The sequence below is a fragment of the Salvia splendens genome, chromosome 12, assembly GCF_004379255.2.
Source record: "Salvia splendens isolate huo1 chromosome 12, SspV2, whole genome shotgun sequence".
NCBI lineage: Eukaryota > Viridiplantae > Streptophyta > Magnoliopsida > Lamiales > Lamiaceae > Salvia > Salvia splendens.
Window position 1 is genome coordinate 14,076,835 of NC_056043.1, and position 16,744 is coordinate 14,093,578.

General features: G+C 43.9%; 1 protein-coding gene across 7 annotated transcripts; it reads right to left on the bottom strand.

The window, feature by feature from the left end:
* Positions 1–2,731: 2,731 nt before the first annotated feature.
* On the bottom strand, positions 2,732–16,043 carry LOC121759477 (ycf49-like protein). Of its 7 annotated transcripts, none has more exons than XM_042155066.1 (4): positions 15,603–16,033; positions 15,419–15,497; positions 15,074–15,142; positions 2,732–3,140 (listed from the first exon to the last, which is right to left on the bottom strand). In XM_042155066.1, exons 1-4 carry the CDS (start codon positions 15,851–15,853, stop codon positions 3,033–3,035), a joined length of 507 nt encoding a protein of 168 aa, XP_042011000.1. In that variant the 5' UTR covers positions 15,854–16,033; the 3' UTR covers positions 2,732–3,032. The 7 variants fall into 7 exon arrangements, with proteins under 7 accessions (XP_042011000.1, XP_042011002.1, XP_042011004.1 ...); XM_042155068.1 differs by having other exon boundaries at positions 3,072–3,140; positions 15,393–15,497; positions 15,603–16,043; XM_042155070.1 differs by lacking the exon at positions 2,732–3,140 and adding an exon at positions 12,138–12,201 and having other exon boundaries at positions 15,603–16,025.
* Positions 16,044–16,744: the final 701 nt, after the last annotated feature.

Genomic DNA, 16,744 nt, shown 5'->3' on the forward strand with positions numbered 1-16,744 from the left:
GCAAGATGCTACATCCATTCTCAACTTTCAACCTAATAGAGCCACCTTTTACTGAACATATCTGATTATTTCCTAAGATAACAGATCTAGATACTTCTTTTAGATCTTCAAACCAAGATAGATTGTAGCTCATATGGAAACTGCAGCCAGAGTCCATAATCCAAGACCCATTTTCCTTCTTATCCATTACATTCAAGGCTATTAGAACTTTATCCTCTTCAACCTCCTCAGTTGAATTCACCACCTTACCGCCATTTTCTTGATGTTTCCTCTTCCAGGCATAACAATCTTTCTTTAAATGGCCTGGCTTCTTGCACCAATGGCAAGAATGGGTCTCATTTTGATCATTGGGGACGTTCTTGGAAGGCTCATTGAACTTCTTGTATGGCTTCTTCCCCTTGAATTTCTTCACATTCAAGCTCTCAGACATTGAGCTACCTGACTTCACCTCCATATTCTGCAGCTCCTTTGATCTCAAGGCAGACTGCACCTCAAGGAATGTCACGATCTTCTCTCGGCCATACAAGATCGCATCACGAAGTTGATCATAATTTGATGGGAGGGAAGATTGTATTATTATCTATAAATTTGTCTTAGAAAATGAATCATAACAAAAATAAAGATAAAATTAGTGAATAATAAAAGGGAAAATTGCCTAAAAAGTCACAAACTTTGGGGAAAATTTGGTTTTTCCCACAAACTATAAAAGTTGCGCCTAAAGTCACAAACTTTATGGGATCGTGCAAGTTTCCCAAACTACCCGACCTGACGACATATTTCCGTTAAAAACTTATGCCACGTGGCATGCCAGATGCGTGACTTGGCAAAATTTCTGAACTTAGGTAATATAACCTCTTTTTAGCTGATTTCAAAAGTGCAACCCCAATTCAATCGACGGAAAACGTAATCGACAAGAGTGAAATCGTCGACAAGCAGTTTAGGGATGAAATCGGCGACGAGTAAAGAAGATTCAATAAAAAAAGCATAAAACGACGTCGTTTTGTGCCCGGTCAGAAATGTTGCCAAGTCATGCCTCCGGCATGCCACGTGGGATAAGTTTTTAACGAAAATATTGATTAAAATGTGAAAAAAATAACAATTAATATAATTGGTATAATAATGATAAAAATAGATAACTAAAGAATGATTTGTTTAGTGGTATAATATAGTTTATATATTAGTAGTAGACTAATAGTATGATTTTGTATAATAGTTGTTATTCTAATAGATGTAGTATAATTTATACAAATAAAATTATTATTTGTGAATATATTCTTGATAGATAAGAATAAATAATTATTGAGTAATATGATTTGTATATAGATAAATAATTATTCATATTATAGTTATCACTAGATTAATACAATTTATATAATAATTATTCTCTTAATGTGTATAAATTATAATGGTATTTATTAGTTAATATACACATAAACTTATACACAAACAAATCGATAATGATAAAGAATTAAAGAATAATACTTTATGTAATTATATTTATTGTTAAATTATAATAATAGAAGATAGTTAAGATATAAACTAATATAAACAAAGATGGTGGAGATGTATCATGTAATTATAAATAAGGAGTTTTATCACACATTGAAAGAAAGAGCAACACATCCAAGAACATGTAGCTATAAAAGAGAATCATCCAATACACTCTCTTTCAACTCAAAAGCGCAAGTCCAACATTAAGTGTAAATTGTAACTTATAACTTGTGACTTGTGACTTGTAGTCTCGTTTAAATAAACACTAAAACGAGAAGAAATGCAAAAAAAATTTTACGAATCGCCGAACCGGCGGTTCAGGCCAAAAATCAGCGGTTTTGAACCGCCTCATGAACCGGCGGTTTTTTGAACCGGCGATTTTTTGAACCGGCACCGGAACCGCCGGGACCCTTGCGGGCCGGTTCCGGTTCATGGAAATGATGAACCGTGAACCGCCGGTTCATGAACCGGAACCAGCGGTTCCGACCCGTGTGCATGCCTAATGTAGATCCTTTTCTCGTTTCCTCCAACTTCCATTGACATAATCCAAATATAGAAGAGTACACTAATTTATCTTATGATTGTTAAAAATATAGGATACAATCCAAGTTGTGTACAAGGGGTACTTACAAGGGGAACTTTGACTATTACAAAAGTAAAAGAACGACAAAAGCACAATGAAAATTCAACAAAAAAATACAATAAACCAATTGCAAGTTGAGTTGAGAAAACCCTTTTTCTACAATACAAATTACATCTAGGGTAGTGCTCTCATTTAGAGTATTGTCTGTAATGATAAAACGATTTTTTCCTAGTGTGTAGAAACACATTAAACCCACACCAACGACAAACCTGATGGAGTTGCGAGAATCGAGCAAACAAACACCTATGTGACATGCAAACGCAAATACTATATGCACATTGACAAAAAAAACATTTGAGAGAAACGTTTTGTAATTTATGTGTTCTTCTATTTCATACTCAAACCTATTTATATGTTCTAGGAGGGACTTTGAAAAGCTTACAATCACGGTTGTTTTCCAACATTATTTCTGAGCTGTTGTTCTATTTTATTATTAAGAAATCATTTATTATAAAGAACAGTAACAAATTCTCAGTAATTAATGCTGTTAAACTTAAAACAATTAAAATGGGCTATATTACACAATCAAATACCAACTATATGCCTCTAGAAATGCAAAGAAAGTTACAACATGAGAATCAGCAAGACAAATAGGCGTAGAAGAAGATCCACTTGTATCATTTGAAAGAATAGTGTCCAAATTTTTCAAACTAGACTTCTACTCGCATCTTAATGAATAAACCCTCAAACATCAAGAACTCTCTCTTACCTGTTATTGGAGTCTTATGTTACTCAAATGTGAAACAAAGGCAGGCATAGCAAGATTTAAACAATTAGCCAGCAATATTAGACTCATTTCCACCTTCCCCTATCAAAAAGAGAGACCATTGATCCAAAAGGAAAGGAGTTACCATTGAGACAGAGTGAAGGAAGAAGCATTTTGGATTAAAGATCGAAGTCAAGAGTTTTTGGAGCGTTCCTGTGATGATGCGTAGATGCGGTAGGCAGCTATGCACATTGTCGCATTACCAATCACAGTCAAAGCTGCTTGAAGAGCCACCAAGATCTAAAATTATGCAGAATATGTGGTTATAATGACAGGCATTCCACCAGTCGAAGTATCAAAATCGACAAACAAATAATGTGCAAAAAGAGGGGTCAATGGAACTACAAATCAATTTTTAGTAGAGAAGTTGTCACGCCCGCATTTCCTAAGGATAGGAAGTACGGTGGACCGCGACTAGGGGGGGGATAAAGAAGCGGGGAAGAAAGGGGGGGGGGTAACAAGAATATTTGACCCAAAACATTTAATAAAAGGAAATTCAATTCAAAACAAAGTACTGTGACGACATTCTTGAGTTAAAGTATTCAGAGTTTTAAATGAAAACATCGTGACGGTTTACAAGCAGCGGAAAAGACCCAAAGACAGATGATGCCGGGTATGACGACACGACATCATCCAAAAGATAAAAACACACTTTGGCTTTAACTGCTCAACATCCGTCCTCCCCATCGCCGCTCAACCTGCACATTAAGAAAACAACATGCAGGGCTGAGTACTTAATGCACTCAGTGGACACACGCCAAAAACAAAGTTTGTCATGCCATAACAGTGTAACATTGGGGTTTTGAGTATAATGAAAATAACCCAAGTACACAAAACACATTTCATAAATTCGACTGCGCAGTCATTTTCCGATATTGCCACCCTTATTCCCTCAATCATACACTATCTGATCCAAACCATGACAAGGGGCGTGGCCACACCCCAGGTCATCTAGACCGGCCAACTTGCTCTCAGATGGCACCCAGTCTCGTGTACACTAGCCTGAGGGTTCGCAGCCCAACAGACCCGAATTCGATTAAACATATGTGGTAAACCACTTCAGATAGGTTTCAAAACAAAATAATTGGCAAGACAAACAGTTCACCTCCATAAACATTTCCGGAACAAAGTCCGTATTTAAAGATAACCCACATAAAAGTAGGGTAGAAAAGCCCACCTCGATTGCTTAGCTTTTAAAACAGTTCCCTTCAACCACACTTTCCTCGAAAAAGATCACCCTTTTGAAAGATAAATAAATCATGATTAGAGTCAGGGTAAACGAGGTTTAAACGACAATGCATGATTCCTACGTGGACGACTTCAACATCTAGCACGTTACACGAACGCACACTTAACAACATATTACAAAACAAACACACAAAGCCACACGTTCGAAACACACCCCGCACGCAAACGACGTACCCAAAACGCGCACACGACACACGAACACAGCACTCCAAGTCCTGGCATACCCTTACTGTGCAACGGCTCACTTGGCTCGGAAAAGGTTCGGAAAAAGCTCGGAAAAAGGATCGGCGTCTCGGCCTGGCTCGGTGTCTCGGCCGCCTGGCTCGGCACCTCGGCCGACCGTCTCGGCCGCCTGGCTCGGCACCTCGGCCGCCTGGCTCGGCACCTCGGCCGACCGTCTCGGCCGCCTGGCTCGGCACCTCGGCCGACCGTCTCGGCCGCCTGGCTCGGCACCTCGGCCGCCTGTCTCGGCACAGCTCGGCACTTGTCTCGGCATAGCTCGGCACCTGTCTCGGCTCAGCTCGGCACCTGTCTCGGCACAGCTCGGCACCTCGGCCGACCATCTCGGCCGTCCGGCTCGGCACCTCGGCCGACCGTCTCGGCCGCCTGTTCGGCACCTCGGCCGACCATCTCGGCCGTCCGGCTCGGCACCTCGACCGACCGTCTCGGCCGCCTGCTCGGCACCTCGGCATCTTATGCTCGGCACCTCGGCCGTCTGTTCGGCACCTCGGCCATCTGTTCGGCACCTCGGCCGCTGGTTCCGTGTACACTCACTTTCCTTCAACTTCCGATTCTCAAACCCTATACGACATTCCCACCACGCATTCTACGTCCCAAAACACACCCAAACACCTGGGATCATCCCTTCAAAACTTCCCACCAGCCTGCCCTAGGCCGGACCCTAGATCTCTCGGCCAACCCACACAAAACCCTTGAGCCAAACACAGATTTCTCCGAGCCATCTCTTGGCCAAACACACCCACATTCAACACAAAAACATAACACTCAGAAACCCAACCATTGCACATGAAAACATCACCCAGAACACACCACACGCAGAACTGCGCAGTTTACTTGCAAAAATCATAATAAAATCATACGACATCCAATGAAGCTGAAATTTACACACCACACAAAAGACACATTAACCTTTACACAGTTCAAAATTCGTACCCAACGGAGATCGTTTGCTTAGTTAAAAAGGGGTCGGAACCCACTGCCAGTTACTATCAAAAACATGTTCAACACAAGCACATAGCCACAAATCCTACTCAACATCTAACCCATCCAAAAACGTCCTATATGCATGAGTTTTCGAATTAAACAAGGGTTAGGGGTTACCTTCCCCGGATGGTTCAAACGAAACGCAAAAGCTTTACTTCCTTTTCCGACTCCGATTCACGACGAAGGAGGGTATCACCTTGAGGAATTCAAGACGATGATGAGAGGGAGTGAATGAAAAAGATGAGAACCGAGAGGGAGAAGGAGAGAGGGAGCTTACCGGTGTTGAGAGCAATTGCAAGAGAGAAAGGAGAGAAAACGATGTGGGGAGAGATTGGAAAGGGAAAGATGTATCGGTTAAGAGGGAGTGGGGGAGGTTGAGAAATTAGTGGGGAGGGGGTGAGAAACCGAGAGAGAGAGAGAGGGAGAGAGATTTAATTTTAATTAGGATTTTTAAAAACATGGCTTAATTAATTATTTAATTACATTTAATTTGCCTAGGTAGAAACATACCACATCCACAACAATCAAATAAACACAAAATATTTTCCACACCAAATTTTAAACACAAAAACATAGAAAAGAATTTCATCCTTAATTAAAAGAATAAAATTCCACAAATTTTCGGGTATTACATTCCTCCCACCTTAACAAAAATTTCGTCCCGAAATTTGTTAGATCACTCAAACAGCTCTGGAAACCTCTCTCTCATCTTATCTTCTAATTCCCATGTTGCCTCCTCGACTCCATGATTCCTCCACCGTACCTTCACCGAAACAACTGACTTATTCCTCAATTCTTGCACTCTTCGATCCACAATGGCCTCGGGCTTCTCCTCATAGCTTAGATCGGGATTTAGGACCATCATTTCTTCTTGGTGAACGATGTGTGTGGGGTCGTACACATACTTCCTCAATTGTGACACATGGAAGACGTTGTGCACATTTCCGAAGCTTGGTGGTAGGGCCAATCTGTATGCTACCACGCCGACTCTATCCAAAATCTCGTATGGACCGATAAATCGGGGTCTCAGTTTTCCTTTCACTCCAAAACGAGTTATTCCCTTAGAAGGGGAAACTTTCAAAAAGACCTTTTCCCCGACCTCGAACTGTAAGTCGGTCCTTCGAACATCCGCATAAGATTTCTGTCGATCTTGTGCCTCCTTGATCCTCCCACGGATTTGTCGGACAATCTCTATCATCTCTTCTACAGAGTCTGGTCCGAGAATTCTTCTCTCACCCACTTCATCCCAATAAAGTGGCGACCTACACTTCTTTCCATACAAAGCCTCATATGGGGCCATCTTGATAGTCGCCTGGTAACTATTATTGTAAGTGAACTCTACCAGGGGCAACACTTCTTCCCAACCTACGCCTCGATCTAGCACCACGGCTCGCAGCATATCCTCTAAGGCTTGAATTGTTCTCTCCGACTGCCCGTCGGTTTGTGGGTGGAAAGCTGTACTGAAATTCAACTTAGTCCCCAACTCGTGCTGCAGGCTTGTCCAAAATCTAGAAGTGAATTTAGCATCACGATCAGATGTGATTGTCGCTGGAACTCCATGCAAGCGTATAATTTCCCGTACATATACCTTAGCCAACTGATCGGATCCATAAGTGGCACGAACCGGCACAAAATGGGCAGATTTGGTGAGGCGATCTATAATCACCCAAATCACCGTGTTCCCTCGCTGGGATTTTGGCAGTCCTACCACAAAGTCCATTGCAATATGTTCCCACTTCCATTCCGGAATCTCGAGGGGTTGCAATTTCCCATAGGGCCGTTGGTGTAGCGCCTTTACTTGTTGACATGCTAGGCATCTCTCCACAAATACCGCAACATGCTTTTTCATACCGTTCCACCAAAACTGTCTTTTCAAATCTTGATACATTTTGGTGCTCCCTGGATGAGCAGCGTATGGGGTTTCATGTGCTTCTCTCATAATTTCCATCCTCAGGCCTTCATCCTTAGGCACACACAACCTTCCCTTGTAGGTGAGACCGTTATCCGCTGCCTCACGGAAACTTCCGGGTTCACCCGTCCTCACTTCTGAGCGAAACTTTTCTAGTAACGTATCTCGCCGTTGAGCTTCCACAATTCTGGCTCTTAAGTCGGGTTCCATCACCAACGTGGCTACTATCCCTTCCACAGTCTCGGGCATTCTCACTACTTCCAACCGCATCTTACTGAACTCTTGGATTAAACTCTCCTCGATAGTAAGAAAGGTGGCCAGCTGAGATTGAGACTTCCTACTAAGAGCATCGGCCACTACGTTTGCTTTTCCCGGATGGTAATTTATACCACAATCGTAGTCCTTCACCAACTCGAGCCACCTACGTTGGCGCATGTTCAACTCCTTTTGCTCAAAGAAGTACTTTAGACTCTTATGGTCCGTGTATATCTCACAACGGACTCCATAAAGATGATGTCTCCAGATCTTCAAAGCATGTACCACAGCTGCCAGTTCCAAGTCATGCGTCGGATAGTTCAGTTCATGGGGCTTCAATTGTCTCGATGCATATGCAATCACTTTCCCCTTCTGCATAAGCACACATCCCAGTCCCACCTTCGACGCATCCGTATATACCGCATAGTCAGTCTCTGGCTCCGGCACAGCTAGGATTGGTGCGGTGGTCAATTTCTCCTTCAACAACTGAAAGCTCGCCTCACATTCTGGCGTCCAAATCATCTTGACTCCCTTTTTCAGTTGTTGCGTCATTGGCCTTGCTATCTTCGAGAATCCCTCGATGAATCTTCGATAATAGCCCGCCAGTCCTAAAAAGCTTCGGATTTCGTTTTGTGTAGAAGGTGACTTCCACTCCTGCACCGCTTCTACCTTGGCCGGATCTACACGAATTCCATCTGAAGTTACTACATGTCCAAGAAAATTTACTTCCTTGAGCCAAAACTCGCATTTACTGAACTTGGCATATAGTTTCTCGTCCCTTAGAGTTGCTAGGACGGTTCTCAAGTGCTCTTTGTGCTCCTCCTCGTTCTTTGAGTAAACAAGCACGTCATCGATGAAAACCAGGACAAACCGATCCAGAAATGGATGGAACACGCGGTTCATAAGGTCCATGAACACTGCCGGGGCGTTCGTCAGTCCAAAAGGCATTACAACGAACTCATAATGACCATATCTTGTTCGAAAAGCTGTCTTGGGTACATCTTCCCGCCGAACCCTCAGCTGATGGTACCCAGACCTCAAATCCATCTTAGAGAAGACTCCTGCCCCTCGAAGTTGGTCAAACAAGTCGTCTATCCTTGGTAGTGGATACTTGTTCTTCAGCGTTAGTTTGTTTAGCTCCCGGTAGTCAATGCACATCCTCATCGTTCCATCCTTCTTCTTTACGAACAACACTGGTGCTCCCCATGGTGACACGCTAGGTCTAATGAATCCCAATTCCAGTAGCTCTTGCAGTTGCACCTTAAGCTCCTCCAACTCTTTTGGCGCCATTCTATAAGGTGCTTTGGATATTGGTGCCGATCCGGGCTCCAGATCGATCGTGAATTCTACCTGTCTGTCGGGTGGGGGTCCTGGCAACGCATCGGGGAAGACGTCGGGATATTCACTCACTATCGCCACATCTTCTATCTTCCTGTCTTTCTTCTCCTCCCCATTCAAATAAACAAGGTACGCTGGACATCCCTTCCTCATCATTGTAGTGGCTTGCAGCGCAGAGATAATGGACTTGCGTCGGCTCATTGGGACTCCGTGAAACCTCATCGGCTCTTTTCCGGGGGTTTCAAACGAAATTTTCCTTTCTCTACAATGAAGGGTAACGTGGTTCTCCGCTAACCAATCCATACCCAAGATTATGTCTACGCTACCCATCGTCATTACTTGCAAATTATAAGCCACTAAACTGAGTTCACCTATTCCAAAGTTCACACATGCACAAGATCGGGATATATCTATAGCCCCGCCTACCGGTGAGGTCACACTCATAGTGGGTTCGGTCTTAACAGTAGGTAATTCCAAAGTATCCACACAAGACGTTGATATAAAGGAATGCGACGCACCCGTATCAAACAAGACAACTATAGGCATATTTAGAAGTGTGCCCATACCTGCCAAGTTTCCTTGCTCAAAGGTTTCTTTCCCGTTTGCCGGCTGTTTCCCCTTCAAGGCGTAGGCCCTTGCTTGCGATGGTAATCCTTGGCGGCGTTGTTGCGGTGGAGGTGCAGGTAGTGCCTGGGATTGTGGACGGAAACCTAGCTGGTTCTGTCTCGTTCCCGTTCCCATGTGCTTGTTTGGGCAATTTCGGATGTAGTGGCCACTCCCACCACAGTTGAAGCACCTAGGGTCTCGACACTCCCCGGCGTGATACTTGAAGCACCTCCCACATTGAGGGTTCCTCGGCGGAAAGTTTGCCCTCGGTTGGAAAGTATTCTGTCTCCCGCCATTGTAGGGTGGGTTCCTCATGTGTTGTGGCCTCTTACCACCATACTGAGCCTGGTCACCATCCCACCTCCTCTTCTCTTGGTGGCCCGGCTGAGCTTGTAGAGGTGTCGCGTTTGTTGTTGCCACAACTCTTGGCTTAGGGAGTGCATCTTCCACGTCCAGTGCACAAGTCAAGATCTCCGAGTAGGAGAGTTCTCCTCGACAGGCCAATGCGGCCTTTATCTCGTCTCTGAGCCCGGCCCGGAACTTCACCGCCCATTTCTCATCGGTGTCCATCAACTCGGGCGCATATCGTGCCATCTGCGCGAGGGCTCGGTCATACTCGGTTACAGTCATTCGGCCTTGGCTTAGTGTGTGGAACTCTACCACCTTGGCCCGTCTGTACGTCTTTGGAACATACTTGTTGTCAATCTCCACCTTAAACTCCTCCCATGTTAGCGCCTCCAGGCGTGCAGGATCCATAGTTCTCTGCCGAGTCTCCCACCAGTAATCGGCAGCACCTAACAGTTGAAAGGTAGCACCAGCAATGCGCTCCCTATCTGTGCACTCCATGACCCTGAAGATACGCTCGAGGCCGCGTATCCACTCTTCCGCTTTGGATGGGTCTCCTTGTCCGTCAAATTTTGGGGGATTCTGCCTTGAGAACGTAACTATGAACCTTTCTTGTTGAGGCGGGGGTGGAGGTGGTGGTGGTGGAGGTGGTGCCTCCACGTGGGGTTCTTGTCGTGGTTGGCGTGCACGTCTTGGCGGCATTCTGATTCAATATCCAAAAAGTGTTACTACAATTCTCATCCAAAATTACCACTTTCTCAAAATTTTCTTATAAAACCTTCATGTAGTATAAGATGCAACACATAGGATATAAATCAAAATCAAAATTCTCATTAAAAGAAAGAAGGCCAACATTGTTCCCAAGAGTAGATCGTACAGAAAGCAAAAACTGAAAAGACAACGAACTATTCTAATTCTAGACTACGACTCTATCATCCTCATCCATAGGCCCTTCCTCCGGGTCTTCGTCGTCGTCCTCCTCGGAGTTCCCTGGCAGAGCCTCCTCATAATCATCTTCATACCCTTGTTCACCCTCGTACATGCTCACATACTTATCCTGATACACGACCCTCTCTTCCACCTCCTGTGGGGGCTGCTCCTCTCGAGAGTCCACCAGTGCACAATACACGGCTTTCCGAAAGCCAGCCATGTCACCCACCATGTCATCGGTAGCGGGCTCATGCCACGTGTACCTCCTCGCCGTTCTTTCGGCCCACTCCTTCCAGCTATCGGGAAGCAAATCTACTAGCTTCTCAATGCCGTCATGCTCTGTCACTCCGAACTCCTGAGCTGCCCTCCAGAGGGTGTCGAAGTGTGCCACGAACTCGATCAACGGTACATGATCCTTCTTTCGGTACACTCTATAATCTCTGAGCACCCTCTGTGCCCTAAGTCTATCGCGATCACTCCGTCGCGGGGTTCGGAACATACGCGCCATCTATAGAAAAAAAAACAGAAACACCCGCCTCGCGTATAAAAACAGAGTACATAACCGAAGAAGAGAGAGGGAGAGTGTATGCACGTATCGCTGTTCTAACCCAAACCCGCTGGTGTTCAAAGGCCAAAAGCTCTTATCTATCATAGGTCCAAGAAGCACTAGTGAAAATCTATCACGTCTAAGTTCAAACATTCAAAAGGCCAACACATACTCACATAAAAGCTCACATCAACATTCACGTCATCATAACATCACACATCAGCCACATGCTTCCATATAAGTTCATCATACATCAACAGTTCATAACACCATAACAGTTCATAACTCAAATAATTTCCAACTTTTCCACATCACGTTGTACCCTTCCACATGTCTCAACATTTACTTAAACTTTACATAAAACATTTTCAACACCAAAATCACAATTTCCTCCACTTCCATATACTTTCCAAAATTTCGAAATTTTCATTACCTCATTTCTGGTTGAGTGCGATGAGTCGGATGTTGAGCCAATGACACTTTTGAAAACTTACCCCAGTCAGAAAAAGATTTTTTTTTTTTTTTTTGGGTCCAGAGCAGAAAGAGAAAACCTAGGCTCTGATACCACTCTGTCACGCCCGCATTTCCTAAGGATAGGAAGTACGGTGGACCGCGACTAGGGGGGGGATAAAGAAGCGGGGAAGAAAGGGGGGGGGTAACAAGAATATTTGACCCAAAACATTTAATAAAAGGAAATTCAATTCAAAACAAAGTACTGTGACGACATTCTTGAGTTAAAGTATTCAGAGTTTTAAATGAAAACATCGTGACGGTTTACAAGCAGCGGAAAAGACCCAAAGACAGATGATGCCGGGTATGACGACACGACATCATCCAAAAGATAAAAACACACTTTGGCTTTAACTGCTCAACATCCGTCCTCCCCATCGCCGCTCAACCTGCACATTAAGAAAACAACATGCAGGGCTGAGTACTTAATGCACTCAGTGGACACACGCCAAAAACAAAGTTTGTCATGCCATAACAGTGTAACATTGGGGTTTTGAGTATAATGAAAATAACTCAAGTACACAAAACACATTTCATAAATTCGACTGCGCAGTCATTTTCCGATATTGCCACCCTTATTCCCTCAATCATACACTATCTGATCCAAACCATGACAAGGGGCGTGGCCACACCCCAGGTCATCTAGACCGGCCAACTTGCTCTCAGATGGCACCCAGTCTCGTGTACACTAGCCTGAGGGTTCGCAGCCCAACAGACCCGAATTCGATTAAACATATGTGGTAAACCACTTCAGATAGGTTTCAAAACAAAATAATTGGCAAGACAAACAGTTCACCTCCATAAACATTTCCGGAACAAAGTCCGTATTTAAAGATAACCCACATAAAAGTAGGGTAGAAAAGCCCACCTCGATTGCTTAGCTTTTAAAACAGTTCCCTTCAACCACACTTTCCTCGAAAAAGATCACCCTTTTGAAAGATAAATAAATCATGATTAGAGTCAGGGTAAACGAGGTTTAAACGACAATGCATGATTCCTACGTGGACGACTTCAACATCTAGCACGTTACACGAACGCACACTTAACAACATATTACAAAACAAACACACAAAGCCACACGTTCGAAACACACCCCGCACGCAAACGACGTACCCAAAACGCGCACACGACACACGAACACAGCACTCCAAGTCCTGGCATACCCTTACTGTGCAACGGCTCACTTGGCTCGGAAAAGGTTCGGAAAAAGCTCGGAAAAAGGATCGGCGTCTCGGCCTGGCTCGGTGTCTCGGCCGCCTGGCTCGGCACCTCGGCCGACCGTCTCGGCCGCCTGGCTCGGCACCTCGGCCGACCATCTCGGCCGCCTGGCTCGGCACCTCGGCCGCCTGGCTCGGCACCTCGGCCGACCGTCTCGGCCGCCTGGCTCGGCACCTCGGCCGCCTGTCTCGGCACAGCTCGGCACTTGTCTCGGCATAGCTCGGCACCTGTCTCGGCTCAGCTCGGCACCTGTCTCGGCACAGCTCGGCACCTCGGCCGACCATCTCGGCCGTCCGGCTCGGCACCTCGGCCGACCGTCTCGGCCGCCTGTTCGGCACCTCGGCCGACCATCTCGGCCGTCCGGCTCGGCACCTCGACCGACCGTCTCGGCCGCCTGCTCGGCACCTCGGCATCTTATGCTCGGCACCTCGGCCGTCTGTTCGGCACCTCGGCCATCTGTTCGGCACCTCGGCCGCTGGTTCCGTGTACACTCACTTTCCTTCAACTTCCGATTCTCAAACCCTATACGACATTCCCACCACGCATTCTACGTCCCAAAACACACCCAAACACCTGGGATCATCCCTTCAAAACTTCCCACCAGCCTGCCCTAGGCCGGACCCTAGATCTCTCGGCCAACCCACACAAAACCCTTGAGCCAAACACAGATTTCTCCGAGCCATCTCTTGGCCAAACACACCCACATTCAACACAAAAACATAACACTCAGAAACCCAACCATTGCACATGAAAACATCACCCAGAACACACCACACGCAGAACTGCGCAGTTTACTTGCAAAAATCATAATAAAATCATACGACATCCAATGAAGCTGAAATTTACACACCACACAAAAGACACATTAACCTTTACACAGTTCAAAATTCGTACCCAACGGAGATCGTTTGCTTAGTTAAAAAGGGGTCGGAACCCACTGCCAGTTACTATCAAAAACATGTTCAACACAAGCACATAGCCACAAATCCTACTCAACATCTAACCCATCCAAAAACGTCCTATATGCATGAGTTTTCGAATTAAACAAGGGTTAGGGGTTACCTTCCCCGGATGGTTCAAACGAAACGCAAAAGCTTTACTTCCTTTTCCGACTCCGATTCACGACGAAGGAGGGTATCACCTTGAGGAATTCAAGACGATGATGAGAGGGAGTGAATGAAAAAGATGAGAACCGAGAGGGAGAAGGAGAGAGGGAGCTTACCGGTGTTGAGAGCAATTGCAAGAGAGAAAGGAGAGAAAACGATGTGGGGAGAGATTGGAAAGGGAAAGATGTATCGGTTAAGAGGGAGTGGGGGAGGTTGAGAAATTAGTGGGGAGGGGGTGAGAAACCGAGAGAGAGAGAGAGGGAGAGAGATTTAATTTTAATTAGGATTTTTAAAAACATGGCTTAATTAATTATTTAATTACATTTAATTTGCCTAGGTAGAAACATACCACATCCACAACAATCAAATAAACACAAAATATTTTCCACACCAAATTTTAAACACAAAAACATAGAAAAGAATTTCATCCTTAATTAAAAGAATAAAATTCCACAAATTTTCGGGTATTACAGAAGTAGGCTGGATTTAGAGGAGGGTGTTTGGCTGAGCATCTCAAATATTCAAGCACTTTCACAACTCATACGGTTTGAAGACATTATGTATCTTTATAAGTTCTCAAAAATAAGCTTAGGCACACATACTCTTAGCATCAGCAACTAAGGAAGCAATATGAGCGGCATTCTCTTCCAACTTGAAATATCGGTTGACATAAGAAACTCTGATCAACACACTTTAACTTCCACGACTTCAACAAAATTTAAATATATTTTGGCCAAGTTTTGACGAAAGAGTTGTTTCCTAGTTAACGTAATAACCACTGAAGATGTTATCTTATTGAGGAGATCATACGCGATATTCAGAACTTCTATTTAGTTTTTACATTGGGCTCAAAACTCTTGTTTCTTAGTTAGAGAGATGGGAAAACTCCATACGAGCTATAGAACGATAAAACTTGTGAAATATGCAAAGTTCATACCTCAAGCGAGTCTGCGTTATAGAAGAAATGCCATGTACAAGCACAGAGTGCTCCACCGAACAAGGGTACCTACACAAATTGATAGAGGTTCAAGCAATTATCTATTCTGAAAATCAAACTTGTCACCCACATTACAGCATTAGTATGTAATCAATATCAACCATTTTCATGTCCAACAAAGCTCGTGCATTGATGAACTAATTTTGTTATATATTGAAACTATAAAATATAAATTGAAGCTAAGACCATAAAGTGAAATTCTCTATAATTAACCCTAACACATTTAACAATTGGGGCTTAAGCAAGTATAGAATAATACTGAAATTGGGGAGAAGAAGAATTAACCATTCCCCAAGAGAGACCCTTCCAAGATTGATAGCCAGATTTCTCGCCGTACTGCCACACCAAAGCCATTGCAGTAGCCCTTTTCCAAGCACGTATGAATCCAATTACAAATAAAAAGAATCAGCATTTCAATTGAATCAGAATACAGTCTTAAATTTCAATGGATTCATACAATTAAATTTACCACTCAACGACGCTGGAAACGTGAACAGCCCAGGTGGGGAGAGAGAGAGCGTTGGATGGCTCAGTGAGAATCGGAAACTCAGCAGCGGAGGAGGGTCCGGTTAGGGACATTATGGTAATTCCAGCAGCTCCGATTAAGACGCCCCGGCAAAACATGACCTTTTTAGCCTCGAGTTTGGATGGAGGAAGAGGTGAATCCAATTTTGGGAGAGAGAATTGTTTTGGAAGGGAGAGACAGTTTATCGGTACCATTTTTCAAGAATTGGAGAGAAAAGAAGATGATAACGCAAGTTTAACAATCATATATTAAGCCTCACATGCTAAATATCTATAGCACAAAAATATAGGGAATAAGTTAAATTACGGAAAAATTATCAAATGGTTCGAAATTAGAGTATACTATAGGGCAGTGAAGCCAGGATTTCAACAATGGAGGTCCAATTCACCAATTCATTATTGAGAATGTAAATATTTTCTGGTACCAACATCACTGAAACTAGTTAAGGCATGAACGATAAATGATTGACTCCAAAGATAAAGATACTATAAGGTTTTGATGTATGCAAAACGCAGAATAAAATCATGCGGAGAGCGTGTTTAGGTCATTGTTAGTATATTTTTAGTTCATTAAAATAATGGATGACCTAAAATAAACTAAAAATTACATCAAACTCATAGTTTGTAAAATGAAACTGGTTAATAATGACCTTCCGTGTTTTCAGTCAATTATTGACCATTAGATCACCTAATCCTAGCCAAGATTTTGTGTGTATTTCTGGATTTAGATGCATTCTTGTTTGGATCATCTCCTTCCTTGTGATAGAAACTATGATCCTTGATAAGGCTAATTTCATGCATAGGTTAAAGGGTAAAATTCTTGTATTTACGGGGTCTAACACATGTTTTAAGCCTGGTGTGTAGAAGATTTTTGCCAGATCCAGGAAAAGAAAAGGACAATTGCATGGTCCAAGGAAACTGGCGAATAAGTGAGCAATTTGAAGAAAAATTACAAGACGGAGGAAATCAAGGAGATGAAGAGTAGTATGGAGATTTCTACGAAGGCTTCTAGAAGATTATGTCCGCACCTATATAAAGAAGAAAGCATGCAATCAGAGGGGACCTTTTCGGTGGAGGCCTTATGAC